The sequence below is a fragment of the Scardinius erythrophthalmus genome (assembly GCF_964197995.2).
Source record: "Scardinius erythrophthalmus genome assembly, chromosome: 4".
NCBI classification, from domain to species: Eukaryota; Metazoa; Chordata; class Actinopteri; order Cypriniformes; family Leuciscidae; genus Scardinius; species Scardinius erythrophthalmus.
In genome coordinates this window covers 26,824,260-26,845,795 of record NC_138224.1, presented here as the reverse complement: position 1 = coordinate 26,845,795, position 21,536 = coordinate 26,824,260, and the positions used below count along the sequence as shown (strand labels likewise).

General features: G+C 42.1%; 3 protein-coding genes across 3 annotated transcripts; all 3 read left to right on the top strand.

The window, feature by feature from the left end:
* On the top strand, nt 1–5,711 carry LOC308689458 (uncharacterized protein). Its single transcript, XM_081363168.1, has 3 exons — nt 1–113; nt 2,281–2,561; nt 2,641–5,711. The coding sequence occupies exons 1-3, from the start codon at nt 44–46 to the stop codon at nt 2,665–2,667; spliced, it is 378 nt and encodes a 125-aa protein (XP_081219294.1). The 5' UTR covers nt 1–43; the 3' UTR covers nt 2,668–5,711.
* A 5,925-nt stretch (nt 5,712–11,636) lies between these two features.
* Nucleotides 11,637–15,176, top strand: LOC308689457 (uncharacterized protein). Its single transcript, XM_081363167.1, has 5 exons — nt 11,637–11,815; nt 11,904–12,225; nt 12,315–12,458; nt 12,574–12,738; nt 14,625–15,176. Exons 1-4 carry the CDS (start codon nt 11,733–11,735, stop codon nt 12,631–12,633), a joined length of 609 nt encoding a protein of 202 aa, XP_081219293.1. The 5' UTR covers nt 11,637–11,732; the 3' UTR covers nt 12,634–12,738; nt 14,625–15,176.
* LOC308689275 (uncharacterized protein) lies at nt 14,664–20,446 on the top strand (the record flags this gene model as incomplete). The annotated part of the gene is made up of 3 exons (XM_081362929.1): nt 14,664–14,877; nt 18,045–18,945; nt 19,046–20,446. 3 exons carry the CDS (start codon nt 14,664–14,666, stop codon nt 19,545–19,547), a joined length of 1,617 nt encoding a protein of 538 aa, XP_081219055.1. The 3' UTR covers nt 19,548–20,446.
* Between the last annotated feature and the right edge of the window lie 1,090 nt (nt 20,447–21,536).

Below are 21,536 nucleotides of genomic sequence, written 5' to 3'. Positions count from 1 at the left end.
ATACACTTCCGGTCCTGAGATACAAGAAGAGAAGATATGACGGATGGCGCTACCATCAGCGATGTACAACGGCATGCTAAGCCCTGAGGAACGAAAGGAAAAAAGGGTTCAAGGTGTGTATCTAATATTTCTAATAAGTTAACATGGCAAGTTAATTGTTTTCAGGCTATTCATTTTGTTCTGTAGACAGAAAACAGTGAAACTGCATTCTGTAAAAATTCAGAATAAGCAGCGATTCCTCTTTTTTAAAAATAATTTTAAGTATTCTTTTATTTCGACCTGGAGTCTAATAATAGTTATACAATAATAATAATAGTACACAGAAAATGTAAAATGGTAGCTTATGTAGGCTATATAACTGCAGTTGTTTCTGAATATATATTAATTTAAATATAGCCTAGTCTAATGAATACACAAACATGACATTTGTTAAACACACACACACACACACACACACACACACACACACACACACACACACACACACACACACACACATATATATATATGAGTGTATGTATTTCCTGATTCATTTAGTTAATTACATTTCTAGTGTGTTTTTTTTTTAACTATAATCAATAATGTAGACTGTTATTCTCAAATCAGGCATTCAAAATGAATTGGTTTATTATATATATAATAATTAATATATACACTTTAATTATATCTAATATATTTGAGGAAATATGATGAGGAAATACAGTGCATTGAATATCTCTGCAGCACTTCTGTCAAATTAAGTCATGCTTTCATGAGTTTCCAGTCTTGGCAGTCCCATTAAATCTTATTGGGAGTGTTGTACATTTACAGTAGACTGATCAAATAAAAAAATTAATATACAAATTGTTGGAAAAATACACTCTTAGCAGAATAGTTATTAAACTTGTGTGGATTTTTGTTAAAGCTGTTAAAGTTATAGAGCTCTCTCATATGTGAATTTCTCTTTTAAGTTGTATGGTATAACCACTAGGGGGAGCTCTAAGCGTATTTTTGAATTCTGGTTACAGTTTAGAACTAAAGAAGAGCTGTATATGTTGTTGAACACGCAGTAAAGGATGACGCACTTTTTGTTCTGTGCATTTTACTGAAAAAATTAGTACTCTGAGTCTTTATTAAAAACCAACACAAATAACATTTGAAATCTGACTTATTTTTTTGGATTAAATAAAGCAGTATTTTATTTTGTTCTAACCGATAACCAGAACTAAAAAATAGCCCAACGTTTTTGCTCAGAACAAACCAATTCATTTTGAATGCCTGATTTGAGAATAACAATCTACATTATTGTTTGATTATAGTAAAAAAAAAAAAAAAAAAAAAACATTAGAAATGTAACTAAATGAATCAGGAAATACATAATGAAATGTGTCTATAGGCGATAGCGGCACAAAGAAAACGTGAAAGAAAAACATAGGACTTTATGAATTTTCTGTTTATTCAAGTTATGTTTAACGTTTCATAAATAAAACCACCAGTGTTGTCGGCATGTTTTTTCTAGGTTTGTTTTTCTGCACAAATTGCACTGCAGTCTTTCGGATGCAGCCTTTGATATGGGAGTCGGGACACAGCTGTGGTTAGCAACAATTTGTTAATATTGTGACAATTAGTTTTGTTCATTTCATTTTCAAAATAACCAGTGGTGGACTGTAAGGAAGTACATTTGTTAAGTATTCACATACAAATGTCGAGTACTGAGTTGTTGTTGTTGTTGTTGTTGTTGTTGTTGTTGTTTTTATCACAGGATAGCAACACTACAAAAACATGGTATTTTACAATATGATGCATTGTTGTACATTAAACTACCCAACAGTATATAACATACTTTAAATTTAACAACAATGACCATATTCAGAAGTTTGACCTTGACTATGACCTTGACGCTTGCAATGCCAAGGTCATGGGTTCGATTCTCAGGGAAAGCAAGAACTAGAATAGAATAGAATAGAATATTCTGAACTGATAAGAATGTAAATGTGTACCTTGCAATATAAGTCGCTTTGGATAAAAGTGTCTGCCATATGCGTGAATGTAAATGACGCAATAATATTAATGCAAACCCATCATATATAAAAACCCTGACAAGGAGGGGTTTTTCTGCAGAATACACACCTTTACTTTTACTCTTGATACCTTAAGGACATTAGAGTATGCAAGATAACTCTTTTACTTGAGTAAGGTTTTAAATATGACTAGTAGTTTTTCCCAAGTACCTCAATATTTCTTCCACCAATTACTTTACTTGACTCTACACAATTTCTCTTCTTTGTTTCCCTAAATCAGACCAGACCCCTGTACTGCAGGATGAACCTGAACGTCCCAGTGCTGGACATTTTCGGCTGCTGGACCTGTTGAGAAGTGAATGGCGACATGGATGGGGTTCCACAATAGAGACCCTGGTATTTCTTTTCTGGCAGGCATGTGGTACATCATACAGGGTCGTCTCCAGAGTGTTTGACATGCCTCGTTCCACTGTCCACTGCATTGTCCACAGAGTCGCTGAGGAGGTGGTGGCCATTCGCCACCAAGTCATTCACTTCCTGAACACCCCAAAGGACCTGGAGGCAGTTTATTATTTTTTATAATAAAATTATTATTATAATTACCAAAAAATTGTTTTTAATAATTTCTGTGTGTTTGCAGGGCTGGCCAGACACAGAGCTTTCTTGAAAGCTGCAGGAGCAATCGACGGCAGCCATGTCCGCATCAAGCAGCCCTGATGTTCAGAGCTACAGGAACAGGAGACTGTTCCCATCTATTATCCTACAGGCTGTTTGTGACCATCAGGGCCGTTTCATTGACACCTACGTGGACCTGGGTCAGTGCATGATGCACGAGTGCTCCGCTACAGCCCACTGTACAGGAGGTCAGCGCACCCTCCTTCAGGGCACTTTATCCTGGCAGACTGAGGGTACCCATGCCTCCGACACCCCCTCCCCCTCATCACTCAATTTTTCAGAGGATATTATTATTAATTTATTTTTTTCATCACAGCCTGTGTCATGCTCCATCACATCTGTCTCCGGGTTTGTGACATCATGGCCCCGGAGGATGAGCACGAGGAGGATGTGGCGGAGGATGAGGGGGAGCATGTTTTAGAGACAGTCAGTGGTGCTCCCTGGCAAGACCAGCTGTCTGCAGAGGTGTCTTCCCTGGAGGAGGCCATTTTTTAATTCATCGAGTTGACAGCCCTAGTTTGAATCATCTGCAATTTATAATAATTGTTTACTTTAAAAGATTAAGTTGGTTTACTTAAATATTTTTAGGGTAATCAGTTTCCACAAAAGTTTTAAGTATTCTGAACTTAACACGTTTTACAGTGTGCTTCTTGGCTGGTGTTGCTGTTGTTCTCAAAAACTTCACCGACGGTAAGGGGAGATCCACTCAGCCACAGCGTGTCTATGTACTGAGCCAGGGTACAGGCGGTTTCTCCAACTGTCATCAGTACACAGAGGAAACCATCCAGTCCACTTCAAAAACACACCTTAAAGAGTGCCTTTGTTCCAGGGCACTCAGTGGCTTAGCTCCAAAAAGCCCTCAACATAATACTTCAATGGACATCCATCCTGATACAGGGAGAGCAGTAGGTCCTCGGGTGGACAACCGAATATTCTTACATTTATATAGTACTTTTCTCGGCACTCAAAGCGCTTTACATTTGGAAGGTGGGAGGGGGAATCTCCTCAACCACCACCAATGTGCAGCACCACCTGGATGATGCGACGGAAGCCATATTGAGCAAGAACGCCCACCACACACCAGCTTATTGGTGGAGAGGAGACAGAGTGATGAAGCCAATCAGTATATATGTGGATGATTAGGAGGCCATGAGGATGGACAGAGGCCAATGGGCAAATTTTGCAAGGATGCCAGGGTTACACCCCTACTCTTTCGAAGGACATTTAAAGAACACTTTTGATGGGATTTTTAATGACCACAGAGAAGCAGGACCTCGGTTTAACGTCTCACCCGAAGAATTTTTTTAACAGTATAGTGTCCCCATCACTATACTGGGGCGATAGGACCCACACAGACCAGAGGGTGAGCGCCCCCTGCTGGTCTCACTAACACCTCTTCCAGCAGCAACCTAGTATTCCCAAGCAAATTCCCCTCCAAGTACCTAAGCGATCGTCAGCCGTCCAATGGTTGAGCAGAGCTGAGCAGCGATCAGCCAATGGTTGAGCAATGCTGAGTAGAGCTCAGTGCTCAACAGACCAATCATTGAGCGAGGATCGGAAAACGTCATCTAGCTGTGTGAGCTGTTTTATAAAAATACTGGCGGCCTTTAACTAATTTATTGTGGTCGGCGTTATTGATGACCGTTTGGACTGTTTTTTTTTACTCTCAGGTACGTTTGGTATAATTATGTGTTAAGTAATGAATGAAACTTGATATATTTTTGGATAATTTGCCTGATATTCAAGGTTTTACATGATACAGATGGTGGTCAACCAGAATGCCTGTTACCGCCGCGCCAGCCGCCGCGGCGAAATTACCGCGGCGAAAATAAACCAGCCGCATTTCAAAGTCGTTCCCGAAATGACCGCCAGGTGGCGCAAAGGGACATTGTGCAAAACAGCAGCAATTGCCGTATTTTAAAATGTAAGTGGGTTAAATAATAGGCATATTTTTCATTTATATAAATAGGCCTATTAGGCTACAACAGAATAGAACCAAAGATAGAATCAATTTTACAGCTGAAAAAATAGAATCAAAAGTTAAAAATAGAGACGATGTTAGGAGCAATGACGCTGAATATTTTTACTATTCTATTGAGGAATTAGATAAACGAAGAGCTCTCGTGAGCGATACAATTTATAGTGATTTCAAAAGCAGTCCTTAAAAAAAAAAATTACATGGAGTAGTGTGGCATCATTTTTGAGAGATTACGCGGAACACGTTTTAGTTAAGATCCTGGTTTCAATGCCCTTAATGTATATAGGCTAGGCTTTAAAAAAAAATCACAACTCGTTTTGAGATTGTTTTGAATTAAACATTGAAGTTTAAAATGTAGTGTTTTGGCACACCAGGCCGAGTGGCGTTACGCATTGTTCAAAAATCAGGTTTTATTCTGGCATGTTGAATTGGCGTTAATATTTTTTATTTTTATTTATTAGATTTAGATTTTAGGTTTTGTTAGATTTATTTTTCTCATAACAGCTAAAATAACTTAATATATGCCTTGTCTTCATATGATTTTTATCAATGAACTAGTGTTTTCTGACAGTGTCGACTGCAAAGATGAAGTTGACGATCGCCATATTTGTAGTGAACGCACCTAGAGAGAAATGCACAAAGACATAATCAGAGAGTAGCCTTTTTCTTTTTCGTTTTGAATTATTTCGTTTGAAGACATTTCAAGCTTTGTGTATTTGATGTATTTATCATGTCTGTGTGAGGCATACGCTGAGTTTCGTTAAGTTAGGAGGATGAGATGCGCTCCAGCTGACGTGCAATGCAAGTGACCTCACGGGCGCCTCTATGATTAGTGTCTGTTTGCTTCTCTTATTGAATCCAGACAATTGGGTGATGAAAAAATGATTAAAATTAAGATACAATTTATAGAAAACGAAATTCACTTTAAAAAAAGGTTTCTACTAAACAAAACTTAATGAAGTGGTCAAAATCATGTCTGACCCACTCCATATCCATCTCTCGATATAATGCATCTTATTTTACTCATGCTGTTCACTTTTCATATTCAACATAGATTGAAAAAAAAAAAACATTATAATATTTTAACAAATATGATACTAAATGAGATTATTTAATGTCTACAACAGTAGGCCTATAGACTCTATTTGTACAAATTGCTGCACGTTAATGTAATTAAATGAAACCTTGTAACGAATTCACACTGTAGGGTAGACTGTGTACAGTTGAGACACCTTAAATAACCTGCGTTCGCAGCAAGCACAAGTTGTGATTTTTGCTGTGCACTTGCATATTAGTGTCAGCTGGGAAGGAAATATAGAGACCAGACCTCTTGGAACTTTAATTGAATACATAGCGTTGGTAAAGCATACTGAAATTACATCCATACAAATGTATTAGGCCCTACTGGAAATAAATGTATCGAATTTAAGCAAAGTAGCCTAAATGTTAAGACTGTAAGCCCTTTGCTTTTTACGTAGCCTAAAGGACTCTTATAGCCGACTTTGGGTTAATTTAATTTGTAGAGGATTTTTTAACTCAAACATTAACACTGAAATAAATTAAACTAAATTATTGTAATTTTTGGCACACCACGACGAGTGGCGCTATGCATTGTTCTAAAGCCAGGTTTTATTCTGGCATGTTGAATTAGTGTTGAATTAGAATTAGTGTTCAACAAATGCGGCGGCGCGTTCATTTGAATGAAGAGCGTTTCTCGCTCGTGCGAGCGAACACACACTGGAACGTTAGGCCGTATCGCAACGAGTGAATAGTGGCCGAGTGGTTGAACGTACGTTACGATCATTTAGATGACACGGGTTCGAATCCCGAACTAACTTGGACTACTGGTGTTTTTATATTAGCCTATTAATGCATTTTATAGTCTATTGTTGATGCAGAGAGATTTGTCTTCTAAAACATTTTTTTTTTTGCCTATTTACAAAATAAAATCGCCATGCATTTCCATTTTACACTAAGGAACAAATATTATACAATGACTTTACTTCTGTAGCCTATAATAATTCATATATATGACGTTTAAACGACAAACAATAAAATCAGAACCAGTATTCTGTTGCGTCCATGGTTCCAGTGGCAGTAATGCATCCACGGCTTTTCAAAATGTCTCAAAGCGTTTTGAGATTGTTTTGAATTAAATATTGAAGTTTATAATTTGTTTGGCACGACGAGTGGCAAACTCTTTGTTTTGTTTTGCAAACTCAGCTAGCCTGTGGGGGGTTTGGAGAAGGCAATACTTTGCTTTATCGTGGGGGTGCAGGACAGAGGTGTTAATGTTCCGTCTTTCATATGGAGAGTGTCGGAGCCAGCCTGATGAGGCAAAGGCAAAATTCTTTTAAGGATTAATCTCAAAATCTCCAAAAGTCCATAGCCTATGTACAGTAGGCCCTATATCTTATTAAATTATATATTGTAGTTTTATTGATTGTATAGGTTTTCCACAAACAATTTAAATTTAGCAGATACAAAGCTCTTTTATTGGCGACCCACCTCGTTTTATTGTGAGGTGAATTCAGCAAGGCATGTTGTATCTTTGAAGGAACAAAAGCTATTTGTTACAGTTTTTTCTTTCGTGATTTGTGTGGATGACACACAGCGACATATACAGTATTATCAGCTGTATGGTGTTTTTTTACGCTGAAATGCTTAATTTCGAGAAAGACCCGCCGCGCGCAGTGAGGGAGACCAAACTTACAAAAAAAATATCCATCGCGAGAGAGGCGAAGAAAAACGCCTGTTCTTAATTTATGTTGCTTTGAACTTTTTCCGTTTTGTACCGTTTTAATTTTTTAATTTAGCTGCAATTTCTTTGACAATAGAAATTTAAAATGTTGCAAGAATAGGCCTAAGATTCTGTGTTTCTTATTTTGCATCACAAAGGGAATAAACTCTATCGATGCAACCCTGTTTAAATAAATAAACTGTCCCGACACTTTATTCATATCTTAAAATGTGCGATGGGTTTTCAAACTTAATTAATTTTATTTTTCTTTTACATTTTCATTGTTTATTTTTTAATTGAAAGCAATACTGTATTGAAAGTATTTTTCTGATTTGTTCGATCTGTTTTGAAAAATGTCTTCCGTTGATATGGCCGGGTATCACTGTCAGTCATCTCAATCTCGTGAATGATTCACACACACACAAAAAAATTATTTAGCAGATTAAAGACGAATCATCTTCATTTTCTGGTGCAATCGGCTGACAGTCTTCCTTCATCAGATGTGTCGTCTTTGCAGCGGGAATGTAGCAAATTTATGTTGTAATGTACAATTGATAATTAAACAAGATGATTGACTTTAATAAACAGATGCATATTTAAGCATCAAGAACGGAAAAACATAAACACTGTCGGCTACACTGAGATTCGATCTCAGATCGTTTGAAGCTCCGAGAGGCTATTGATAATGCTTTGACCACAGAGCTACCGTCTGAATCGCCAACGTCTACTATTTTCTCTGTTTTAAAAGTTTGTAACATGTAAGGCTATTTAGTTCTGAATATAACAAAGAATGCTTAAACCGACTACATCGGTTAGGAGCTGCAAGTCCTGAAAATGTTTTAATTTCACGGTAAATTATTTTAAGTTATTTCACTGTTATGTTTCAGTTAATAAATCTACAAACACATTAAAATAACACGAAGAAAATGACAAGTAACCTATTGACATAGCCTTTCTAAATTATAGAAAAACTGGGCACACAATGTTAACGTGTGTCTACTTTGTTTAAATTTAATGAATTTGAATTCGTTTAACCACAATATTTATCTTGAATTTATCTGTGACCTCAGCTCAAATTACTGCCGCGGCAGATTACGTCATAAAGAGAATAAACTGACACTTTTCAAAGTCTGTGATTACAGCGCCACTCAGCGGTAAAAGGCAGCAAATACACATCCCAATTTTGCCGCCGCGGGAACGGCGGCGGTAAAAGTCTCATTCTGGTTGACCACCATCTGTATCTCGTTAGCGCCGTAACGTTACTGACACTAATTTCTGCCACCAATTGGCTAAGCTAGCACCACTTGTTTACATTAAAATAGCTAGGTTTGATCTCTCTGAAATGCGTTTAAAATGCGACCAGACTATTGATTTTACATGTTGAGACCTTGAAGAATGTGCTACTACTGTGTGGACGCGCCGGCGCGTTTTGATGGATTTTCTTCACAAACTCAGCGAATACTGAATGAATGAGTTATCAATCGCCGCTGTAATGACCCGACAATCCCTGGAAATACTTCAAAAACGTGATCAGACACTCTAGCTCACTTCTTAAGACCATAGAGATGGTGTTACAACAGTGTGGAGTTGAAATTCGATGTGTAAAAATGCTTTAGAAGTGTAAACATGTCAACCGCGATTTGCATGCTAAAACCAAAGTGATGAATGAATGGGCTGTTTTTGGTTACTACATTTACGAGGGCTGCAGGGTCTCTAAAAATTTATTTAAAGGAATAGTTCACTTTAAAATGAAATTTCTGTCATCATATACTCACCCTCATGTTGTTTCAAACCTGTATGAATTTCTTTCTTCTGCTGAACAGAAAGGAAGATATTTAGAAGAATGTCAGTAACCAGACAGTTTCTGGGTCCCATTGACTTCCATAGTATATTTTTTTCCTACTATGGAAGTCAATGGGACCCAGAAACTGCCTGGTTACTGACATTCTTCTAAATATCTTCCTTTCTGTTCAGCAGAAGAAAGAAATCCATACAGGTTTGAAACAACATGAGGGTGAGTATATGATGACAGAATTTTCATTTTAAAGTGAACTATTCCTTTAGGCCCTCATCTGCTTTTAGTTTTACTCATTTATTCATGTTTTACTGTAACAGATGAAACATGGAGAAGACTAGACATCGGTGCAGTGTGTGCGACAAGACATTCACTGAAAAGTCCAACCTGACGAGGCATCTGAAGATCCATGCCGTCGCCAGGGAGACCTTTGACTGTGATGTCTGCAGGAAGAGCTTGACCACCAAATCATTGCTGGTCAGCCATCAACAGCAACACCAGTACCCCAACATCGTTTTGTACCGGCAAGGAGAGGCCAGGCTGCAGTGTACAGAGGCAGCAAAGTCTGTGGCAGAGGCCCCCAGCACCATTGTTGACCCTACATGGCTGGATCCCAAGACAGCAGAGGCGGCTGCCAAGAGGTCCGGGGGTGAACTGTGGAAAGGTCAGCTGGTCATCGTGTTTGGGAAGTACGCCGGTCAGACCTTCAGGTGGCTTCTAGAGAACGATGTCGGCTGGCTGGTGTGGTTGCTGTTCCAGTACTGCCAGCAGGGAGAGCAGAACGAGCTGCTGAAGTGGCAGAAGGAGCGACTGCTCGAGTACGCCAGAGAGTTCCCTCCTGTCACATGGCACCTTGACAGGAGGTTGAAGGTAAGATAAACTCAGTTACCTTTTAGACCTGAGTAATTGATGTTAAGCAGTAACCAGTATTAGTAAAAGTATTATTTTATGAGATTATTTTATGGTTGTGTTTTATTTTCTGCAGAAAGTACAATCGAAGAAAGACCGGGCTCCTCCGACCATCCCCGACCTCTCTCAGCAGGACCCCAAGTACGCCAGCGATGCCGAGTTGTTGGCTGCTGCAGGTATAGTAGTATTATGCTGAAATGAACATGAAATTACTTTGTAGTATGCTGTGGAGCTGCTAGGACTTGTGTTTGTGCCACGTGAAATTCATCAGTATGTATCGAGCAAGGCAGTTGATACATTTTTGTGGTGTTCTCCTCTTCAGAGAGTGTCCTGGACATGTCCGAGGCGTCGGTCAGCACGCAGCTGACCACCTGGGGAGACCTCGCCAGCTCTGTGTGCCAGGACAACAGGCCCGGACCCTCGTCCCTCCGAGAGACCTCGGAACCCAGTGGCGTTGTGCTGGAGGGCTGGCAGAAGTTCTGGGAGCAGTCGCCTGAATCCGCCCAAGCCCTTGGTATAGCCCCCGCGAACATCAAGTGGCTGAAGACCAACGAGACCTACAGGCTGTTCGAGAGGGCGTCCAAGTACAAGAATGTCAGGGGAGAGATGGCCGAGAGGAAGCTCTTTAAGGAGAAGATGGAGTTCCACCCGCCCCCACCTCCTATGGCCGTCAAGGGAGCTGTGCCCAACATGCTCTCCTTCTTCACCACCCCTGCCTTCTTCTGGCGCCCGGTCGGCGTGATGAAGGCACTGATCCGCTGCCCCAACACCAACTGCCCCGCACCGCCAGAGTACTACCTGGTGAAGAGAGGGTACGGCAGCTACGCCAGGCAAGTGTGCGGCATGAACTTCCATTACACCCTGCTGACCGAGAGGTTGATGTGCAAACACTGTCTCAAGCTGAGCCAGGCACACGCGGATGACAGCGACGACGAGGGGGACGGCGCCCACCGTGCCCAGCAGCGGTACACCTGGCTGGCATACAGTCCGAAAATTCTGATGAGCCTCGCCCCGGCCGTCAGAAGCATGTTCCCTGCCATAATCTGCGGCAAGTGTGCTGTGGACAGGAGTGTGGTCACCCTGATGAGCGACCGACTCAACGCTGTCTCAATGAGCAAGGTGCAGAGGCTGCTGCAGCAGGGCCACGACGAGTGGTACGTGGAGCGTCGGGACCTGTACCAGACTCTCCTGTACGATGCCCACACGTCGGCGGCTGGATCGTCTTCGTCTCAGCAAGGCATCCTGTCGTTTGCCAGAGCAGCCGGCACTTACACCCCTCCCATCGCCACGTCTCCCCTTCCGTCTGCTCGGGTCCTGAGGCGTGCGCAACTGATCCTGGAGATGGAGAAGATGCCCGTGTACAGGAACCAAATCCTCAGTACGACTGGGGAAATCTTGTGCATCGACGGCACGAGGAAGGTATGTACAGCATAAAGTACTTGTGATCATATGGAACAGACTGACTGTTGATAAACACCACGCAATGAATGTTCTGCTTTGTTTTTATAGATTCTCAAGAAGATCTACGGCGACGGCCAGGGCACCATGCAGTACGTCACCAGCGTGCTGAATGAGTAGGGTCAGTTCTTGACCACAGTGGTGGTGGCGTCCGAGTCCGAGGGGTGCTATGCACGCATGGCCAGAGGTCTGGTCGCCCGCTTTCGCCGTGCCAACGCTCCTGCTCCGAAGGTGGTGTACGCGGACAACAACTGCTGTCGGTGAGTTCAATAGCAGTTGAAACCTATGATAAAATGGATTATCCAACATGTAACACACCTACACAAAATGTCATGATATAATTTTCAGTGACAGCGGTTCGTCGTTCTTGGAGAATCTGTTTGGTGACTGGGTGAAGAGGGGTACCATCATCAGGCTGGACATCCGCCACTGGCTGCACCGCTGGGACGCCGTCGTGATCAAGCAGAGCCACGCCAAGTACGGCGCTTTCATGAGTGCCATGGCGGGTGCCGTGCTCGCCTACAACAAGGTGGACATGATGCTCCTGGTCCAGGCGGTCAGGAACGGTAACCCAGAGCTCTACGGCAGGTACTCTGATGAGGAGATGATGGCCTTCCTCAAACCTCATCAGATCAGGTCGTATGTAAGGCGTATTACCCGTGGGGTTGTGGTAAGTGTGGCTTTCATATTCACATATGTATTCAACTGATCCAGATCCATTAAACACTCGACGCTGAGAATATATCCTATGTGTTACAGGAGACTGCTTTGGTGATAGAGTCCATCCTTGCTGAGTTCCAGGGACCAGCCGGCCTTGACATCGATGGCATTCACCTGTTCAAGTCGCCAGAGGCAGTCGACGCTCACTGGGCAGTTGCGAGCAAGCACCTCAGTTGCATGCAGGTGGGTTAATGTCTTTGCGGTCATCGTGTGTCAAAACCATTCAAACTTGTATATGGCAAAATTTCAAAAGGACACCAGAATGAATAAGGACCTTGCAATATGTTGTGTGTTACAGGATCCCCCTGGCATACCGCTGTATGTGTCTGTGAAGGTGGTGGTGATGAACGGCGTCTGACTGAACAAGCACAAGTGCCGGCGAGGTAGCAACTCTCTGGAGGGGTTGCACGCCCACCTGGTCAACGCCGTCCCTTCACAGCGATGTGGGATTATGCCATTCCAAGTGAGTGATTAAAACTTTTTTATATATAAAGCTTTATTGCAGACACGTAAGCAATAAGGTACGAGAGGCTCTGCTGTATCGTGAATAAGTAACAGCTGAAGGGCGTTGTTAGGCACGACACGAAGCGAAGCGGAGCATAGGTTTATTGCTTTTATAAAACGGTTACCACACAATATTAAAGTAAAAAAAAAAGTATTCGTGCAACTTTCATGAAGTTAAATCAATAAAAGCATTCCTTCCGCTAGAAAAAAATAGTCCCTGACCGTGAACAACAACGTTCCAATTTGTAATATGCATGAAAGCTCAAATAAAAACAACAAACCGTTCTCAAACTTTGTCTCATTCTTTTTATTTTTTACAACACAATATTTGTGAAATTTCCTCACACAAATAGGCATAGGTTATTTTAGCTAACGTTTATTTTTTTGTTTATTCCGTTATTTTCTCTCTGCACTAAACTAAATATTTACATAGCCTAAATAAAAACACAAGGGCACATATTTTGATAGGTAACAGTTAGGTCTTTAATCTATTTTATTAATGTTATTAATGAACAAGAGATACTTTTTTTATTGTTGTTTATTTAAATTTATTTGAACATCTCTGTTTATTGTGCACGCATTTAAAGGGGGGGTGAAATGCTATTTCATGCATACTGAGTTTTTTACACTGTTAAAGAGTTGGATTCCCATGCTAAACATGGACAAAGTTTCAAACATTAAATTGTACGTTTGAAGGAGTATTTCTGTGCCAAAAATTGTCCTTCCGGTTTGTCACAAGTTTCGGAAAGTTTTTTTCGAGTATGGGTATGTGTGATGTCAGATGTAACGGAATTTCCTTATATGGGTCCTAAGGGCACTTCTCCGGTAAGATCGCGGGCGCGCGCGCACTCATAGACTAGAGCAAGAGAGTGAAAGCAGTTCGCCATCAAAGCGCCCTGCCCGGCTTCTGGGAAGTCAATGTCAAGAAGTGTGTTTTTGGTTGCCAGGGCAAGACAACCCTGCACAGATTCCCAAAGAACCCAGCGTTAAGGAACCCGTGGATGGAGTTTGTTTTCCTGAGCATAAACAGAGTTGTGTGACTGTTGTTCCCTGCATTTCGACGATGATTGTTTTATAAACAAAACCCAGATCGTCGGATTTGCAGATCGTCTAATGCTTAAGGATCGAGCAGTCACAATGATAAAGGTTCGCGGTCGTGCGTTGGAACGGTGAGTAAAACTGTTGAACAAATGTCTCTGTGTGTTGTCACTAGCTCGCGCGTTAGCACAGCTTTAGCTTCGCCCACACGGCCCGCCCCCAGCCGCTCGTTTTTTTTCGGGAAAGACTCGGTACAGCCCATCTTTCAATTAAAAATATAATAAAACAAAAGACTTTTTGGAGATATGAAGGATGCAATATTACTCTATAGGTACTCAAGATTAACAGGAGATTGAGTGAAAATTAGCATTTCATCCCCCCTTTAAATATGTGTCTCATTTCAATCGGCTCCACTGTGGTTATATTAACGCGGTTCTCTTTAGTTGGGGCTCAGCACTGTCAGCAGTGTTTTCTGTTGCAGCAAGAATGTTGCTCCAGTGCTTTCTTTGTTTTAAGTTTGGCCTCCAGTAGCTCTGTAGTTGTGGTTGCTAAGGGCGCAGTGATAAATAGAACCGTTGGGTGAAGCGGTCATAGCCGTGTTTTATCATGAATAAAGCACAGCTATTGACCAATCAGAATCAAGGATTGGAACTAACCGTTTTATAAATGTTCATATAGCACATCATACAGTATAATTTAAAAAGAAAAGTGTCAATGATAGTTTCAATGATACATTTTATTTCACAGCTCCAGTCATCACTTGTAAACACTGTACACAATAACAGTCAAAATGGAAATGTGTTTCAGGTATACTTGGTGTCCTTTGCCGTGCAGTGGAACCACCGCATGGCACCGTGCTTGGACGCGCGGCAGATCCAGCGCGTCAACCAGCAGGCCGAGGTTCTCTTCGGCAAGGAGCACGTCCTGGAGCCCAACTTTGCTGCACCAATGCCGGTCCCCGAAGCGTACGAGCACCCCGACGAGGAGGAGCTCCTTGGTGTCGAGTACGCCATGTGCCAGTCCACCAGCTTCACTGCCAGGGACTACTACGTGCAGAAAGGTACAGTACTTGATCACACACTTAAACAATGATGACAAACCTGGTGCAAAAAAAAAACTATTGTTGTGTAGACACGTTTGTGATTAGTACAATTACATATTTGCAGTTGAGCAGGGGTTAAAGTGAAAAAAATTCCTGAGCCTGAACTTTTTTGGGGGGGGCGGGGGAATACTTATTTTCAAGTATTACAGCTGTATCTTAATGGCATCTTTTTATGAATGAAAGCCAGTATCACTAATATTATAGCTACTGATATCTCATGAAAATGATTTCCCCAAAAATTTTAAACGTTAGGCTTCAAAAAAATAAAAACTTTTAATTTAAGTGAACTTAAGACAATCGTCATTAAACCCATAATACATCATATGTCATATTTATCTGTACCATACAGAAATTGAATAAGGTTATAAAACAGTCCGCACTGCATAAATTATAAATTAAATATAGATTAATCCTTATCAAAGCTACAAGCGTTCTTTAGTCAAGAGCAGTGAGTAATTTTCTCTGCTCCCTCTGTTCTTTAGGTCAACTTTACTGACAGACAGAATTAATGGCTCCTGTCACTTTAAGATCTGCCGCTGTTGACAGGATCTCACATCTCATTCTCTCCACCATTTAAGATTTTATTTAACTCATTTAAGACTGTTCTTGTGATGATACTCGACAAAGAGGACATTCTGGCATAAATGTGTGTGTTATTGTTCGTTCAAGCGCGAAAGAGAACTCGATACTGGCTCGCATCTTTCTGTGCGTCGTACGTGTCAGGACATTCACTGAAAGCGCGTTCTCTTTTGTCTTGTCGCGCAGGAATGGTTCTAAAGCATTTGCGTGAATAAGAGCGTGATCATAACCCTAGCTAAAGGATGTCAGAAAGAAAGAACGGATGGATGCTGCGTTAATTGCGTTAAATATTTTAAAACGTTAAAGCTGGACAAAAATGAATCGCATGCGTTGACGTTGACAGCACTTTTCATACATTGCTGACAGAAAATACTGCGGTTTGAAGTAAGCTACACAGAATGTTCTACATTTAATATTTATCTAACAGTCTGAAGTTACCCATTATCCTGACCTGAGCTAATTTCCTGAATCAACCAACTAACATCTCCTTTCTTTCTTTTCATCCATAATGACATTAGCCTGTTGTTGTTTCTCGCGTTTCATCACTAACTGTGTCGCAATCTATTTTTTTATAGTCTATGGTCGCAACCGCTATTCACCTTATTTTTAACGGAAATACGGACGCAGCCAGTTGACGGTATTTTGTGCGAGACTTCCGGTCAGGCACTTCCGGTCACTGGCGCGCTGATCACTTTTCACCATATCGGTTAATTAAACAAGTGTTCCTAACAACTAACTCATCGTCATGGCTTCGGGGAAGACCGGGATTGTTTGTGCAGTTACAGATTGTCATAAACTGATACAAAAGAAAGGTTTACTTGGAGCAGGAGTGTTTTAATCATCGAAATCATTGACATTTTAATCAGGCGCCCTACGACCAGAGACACACTGGCTGCGTGGCGTTTCTGTTGCGTGGCGTTTTACATGTCTTTGCACACCAGAAACGTGTCTGACGCGGCACTGCTAGGTGACATATGATCCTCATTCATTGGTGATTATATTCGACATAATGGGGAGAGAGTTGTGGAAGGCCTTTAATGTTAAACATATATATAGCAGCAAAGACAACGTCGGCAGTATTGACGGCAAAACAGGCTACAGAATATTTCGTTCTGTATTGACAGGTGCAATATTAGAAAATCGATTTTTTTTTCATTGCATTTATATCTGCATTTGTCAAAACCTAAAATTTCAAACATCAAAATGTAATTTATTAATATGTATTCATGTAAAATTAAATACAAAGATCTTTTCCTATTCTATTTTGTCTGGAAACGCTTCCAAAACGCTTGCGTGTCGCGTGAAAAATAGGCGTCGATTCTATTTATAGCATGCACGCGTTTTCCGCGCCTGTGAGACGCGCATGTCACGCAGGCAGTGTGCACGTTCTAACCTGTTAACATGGGAGCCGAAATAAAAACGGACACACGCAGCCAGTGTGTCGCCGGCCTGAGGAATCCCTTCGCCTGTGGTTAAAAGCTTTACATTTGAAGAAACCATCGAAACGACCGTATGTTTGTTCTTTTCATTTCGTGAGCACCTATAGAAGACCACCCGATACCAGAAAAGTGGCTGGGCTATGAAGTCTCAATAAAAACCATGATAAAAACTCCAAGGAGAAACAAAATCATTATAGTAACCCCTGTATAAAATCTAGTGATCATGGCATAATGGCATGATCATGGCATTTATTTTGTATGATTTACAACTATTTATAGCCATCTACTTATTGCTATCCATCCTATGCTTTGGTTGCATTCTTATGGCATTATTAATACATTTGACATGACAAAATACCTCCATATTAGTCCAGCGTTGGCTCGACTATGTTTAGGGCGGGGCTGAAGGCGCCGGTGAAGTTTTGGCACTCTGCCAGCTAGATGCCTGAGTGTATTCAACCAGGTCCGGTACCCTAACTGAGTGAGGCGGGGCTTTAGTTCTTTGTAGTATTCATCTGCTACGGCATGTGTAACATTTTTCTATCAACTCTGCATAATCCTTCGCGATCGATAGCCTATGTTATTTAGCCCAGGGAAGCGAGGAAACGGAAGTGCCGCACAAAAACCGGATATTGGACCCATGTTTACTTCCGCGTTCGAAAATAAGGTGGATACCTGCGCATTAGAACTTTCAGTGAACTAATTTTACAGGCTCTGTCCTGCTCCTCTGTGGCAATGACGGCGTGCGGTTAAAAATCACAACAAACGAATTTGAAAGTGGGGGGACATACCCCCCCCGTCCGCATAGGAAATTATACCCGTGGGTAAGACATCATCCCCGGGCTTTATGAACTTGCGCTCCATGCTTTCACCGACGACGCTAACGTATGGATCTCAATCACACTGTGTTGCCAGGACCCGCCCTGCTCTGCTTCTGATAGGCTTGTAACGTTAGTTAGAGCAGCGATCCTCTCATGATTGGTAGGTGAAATCAATTGACTCGAAAATATTGAACCGCATGCAAGTTCCCAATTTTTTTTCCCCTCACGGCCGCACGCCGGAGATCCGGCATGGTGCCGGAATACTTTAAGCCCTGAGTTGAGGAAGAGCAGTCGCAGGAGGAGGAGGAGGAGGAGGAGGAGGAGGAGAAGGCTGAGCAGGGAGATGACGAGATGGCGGACGAGGGTCTCGGCATGTCTTCTGATACAGAGGACCCGATAGACAGAGTCTGTGGGAAGCACGTCGTCCTCACCCAGGCAGAACAGGCGGAAGAGGAGGACAGTCCTGCCCTGCAAGACGTGCTGATGAGCCATCGACATCTGCATCTGCCAGGTATAGAGGAAGTGGAGGCACTGGCCTTGCTCCTCCTAGAACTGGCTGACAACAGCGACTACCACCTAGTGCCAGCTGACCTCAGGCAGAAGATCGCCATCGCTGCCAGCTCTCTCCACGACCACGACAAGACCGCCGCCCGCTTCGTCAAGCGCTACGAGTCCAGGTGGGGCTACACCTTGTTCGGTCGGTGCCTTGGGGCAGACTCTCCCGAGACCAGAGCAGCCCAGGAGACCAAGTTTGGCTGCATGAGGTACGCTCAGGCGGCACAGGTGACTGAGGACAGTCGCCTGCTCTATCTCCTCCTCAAGATGCTGAAGAACCGAGCGCCGGCCAATCAGCTCACCTCCCCCAGCAAGGTCACGGCTTCTTTGAAGGGACAGTATAAGAGGATTGCAGACCGAGTCCGAGACGACCCCATCCTCGGCGGTCTCGCCATTCCACTGCCCAACTTGAACGCCAAGTCCATCTCGACCTTCGCTGCCAGGGAGGAGAAAAAGGCCAACTACGGGGCGACGGTACTGCCGAAGGTGACGCCTCACCTGAAAGTGCTGTCGGACGCACCGTTACCAGAAGCTTCTGCGCTGCCAACATCCCTCCCACCGCCAGACCGGCCTCAGGTCCAGTACCAGCACGTTCATCACAAGGCTGGAAAAAGGCGTGGTGAGAAGCGGAGGTAAGTTGGCATAAGCACATTGTTTCACCTGTTGGCTGTGGGAAGCAAATAGCATATACGTCATATCAATACTCATTACATGTGTATTTTATATTTCCAGATTATTTGTTGAAGAGCCAGAGCCTGTGCCTCCTGTGAACCGGCCCGTTCAGCCCATGGCGTCGTCCTCCTCCACTCGGCCAAAGCCTGCTGCGCCCACCCCCATTTTGTCAAGGTCTGCTGCGTCCACCTATGGACCACCCCCTGTGTCGGCAGCACCCATACTGCTGGTTCTCCCCGCACAGCCACAGGCTCCCTCCGTCCTGTTTCGTGGGCCATCGTGCAGCCAGAGCTTTGTACCTCCTGCACCAACAGTCAAGGCACTCATGCCGAACAAGTCCTCTCGGCCATGTGGGGCTTGCCACGTGCCTAATTGTGGTGGACAGCGGAAAAGGTACACACCTTCCAAGGACAAAGTGGCTGGAAGCACCCAGAAGATATTTTCCTACTGTCCATCCACTAGGAAATCCACCACCTCTGGGTTTGACAGTGTGGTGTACGTCAGCTTTGAACACTTTAAAAGTGTGGTGGATTTGGAGTTGGAAAAGAGGAGAACTGTGTAAATAACTGTAAATAACTGTGTAAATAACTTACCTGTGTGATGCCACTTCTCCTGTGCCATCTGTAGGAGAGAGAAAGAGGCTTGTTTGTGTGTTTGTTTTTGTTTCAAAGTGCTTCAGCAAGTACAATCTATTTATTTATATAGTTCAAAAGTTAAAAAAAATGCACTTTACAGTTTTACTTAAGAATGTTCTTGTGTTTGTTTTTTATTATTATTTATGTTGCTGTTAAAATGCACTTTGTAGTATCTTTTTTTATATATACAAACATGTTCTGGCCTATGTTCAATATCAAGGCCAATCTAACCTCAATCACTTTAACCTTAATCAGTTCCGATCTAACACAATCAGTTTACATGCCCTTTAGTGGTTGTTCATGTTCAGATAATCTGTGTTTGTCATGCATGTTGTTTGTTTGTCTTTGTCAGCTTCATGTCTTTGTGATGTATGTATATCTTTGTCTGCTTCATGTTTAACAAAGGTTTGCCAAAGAAAACACAATGCACAAAAAATGTAACAGACAGGAATGGCTTGAGCCTTTATTTGTTGATTGGTTCATTTGGATAATCCTGTTCTTTATTGGGCTTTGGCCTGTACAAACCAATTGTTAATTTTTATCTTAAGTACAAGTTTGTGTTTTTAATTAAGTGTTTTTGATTATTATAAATGTTATTTATGTGTGCGTGTCCTTGTGATGTTTGTATGTCTGTCAGCTCAGCTCCATGTTTAACTAAATGTTTGCAAATGGTAGTAAATGTTTGTCTCGTCTTGTCTCGTGTTCTCGCTCGTAGATCTGTACCTTGTCGTGGTGAGCGAGCTTTAAACCAAACAGATCTTGTTTACTTGTGTTTTCATGCATTGCCTTTAAATGAAACACATTCTGGGTGAAAAATAAAAGTTGTAAAAGTATTTCAAGTATTTTGGAGTCTCTGTATGCTTTGGTTTCAGAAGGGGTGGGATAGTGTAAAAAAAAAACCACATCAAAGCAATTAGAAGTCCTTGTTTCTTCTCCGCCACTACCAGAGGTGTGAATACACCCCACTGTGCGCTGGCTGTACCCCCTGGGTGGTCACAAAAATGTTAGAGTGCACTGATACATTACACCCTTTCTTAATTCAGCCCAGAAATGTAACAATTTCACACTTTTCCACTTGACTATATGAATCTCATCAGCTACATCAACTCAAACTATGAAAATAATAAACAAAACATTCAGCAGACTAGTGGATTTCAATAAACTAGGCCTTGTACACGACAATTTCTGTAAATAACACTTCAGGACGTTGACCACCAGATGGCACCATCCGTTTTGATCTTTTTAGACCGATCCCAGGGTTGAGGAATATGTACTTGGGGGGGTCATGAGCCATTCCCAGGAGGTCTCCCATCCAGGTACTAACCAGGGGCCGGTTTCACAAAGATAGACTTTGACTATGGCTTAGATATAGTAGATAGTCAGACTTCAGATAGACATCTAAATCAGACCGTTGCACAAAGCACTTAAGACTCCGACTATCTTAAGTAGGACTACACTGCAATGCATTCTGGGTAAAGTAAGACACTTTTCAAAACAAAAAAACATGGCGGATCGAGTAAGCGCATTCAACCGCTCAGTGCAGTTTACCCCAGCGGAAAATATGTGTTTGTTGGAGGAGTATAACAGTTACAAGGACATTTTACTTGGGAAATTCAGCGGAGAATGTAGTAACAAGAAAACATTTTTAATTTGGAAAAAGATTGCTATGACAGTTAACAGCGTTAATCCGATCGTTGAGCGGAGCGTTAAAGACGTACAGAAAAGATACAAAAACATGGTACAAGATGCCAAAAAAAAAAATATTTAAGAGGAAATACCCAAAAACGCGAGGAGGACCCCAAGAGAAACTTAAAGACACCACTGAAATGGTGATGAACATTTATGGTGGACAGTCGCCTATGTTCTGGGGGATAAGCGGAGGACGGGAAAGTGGAGTGTGTGGCGTCAACATTGAC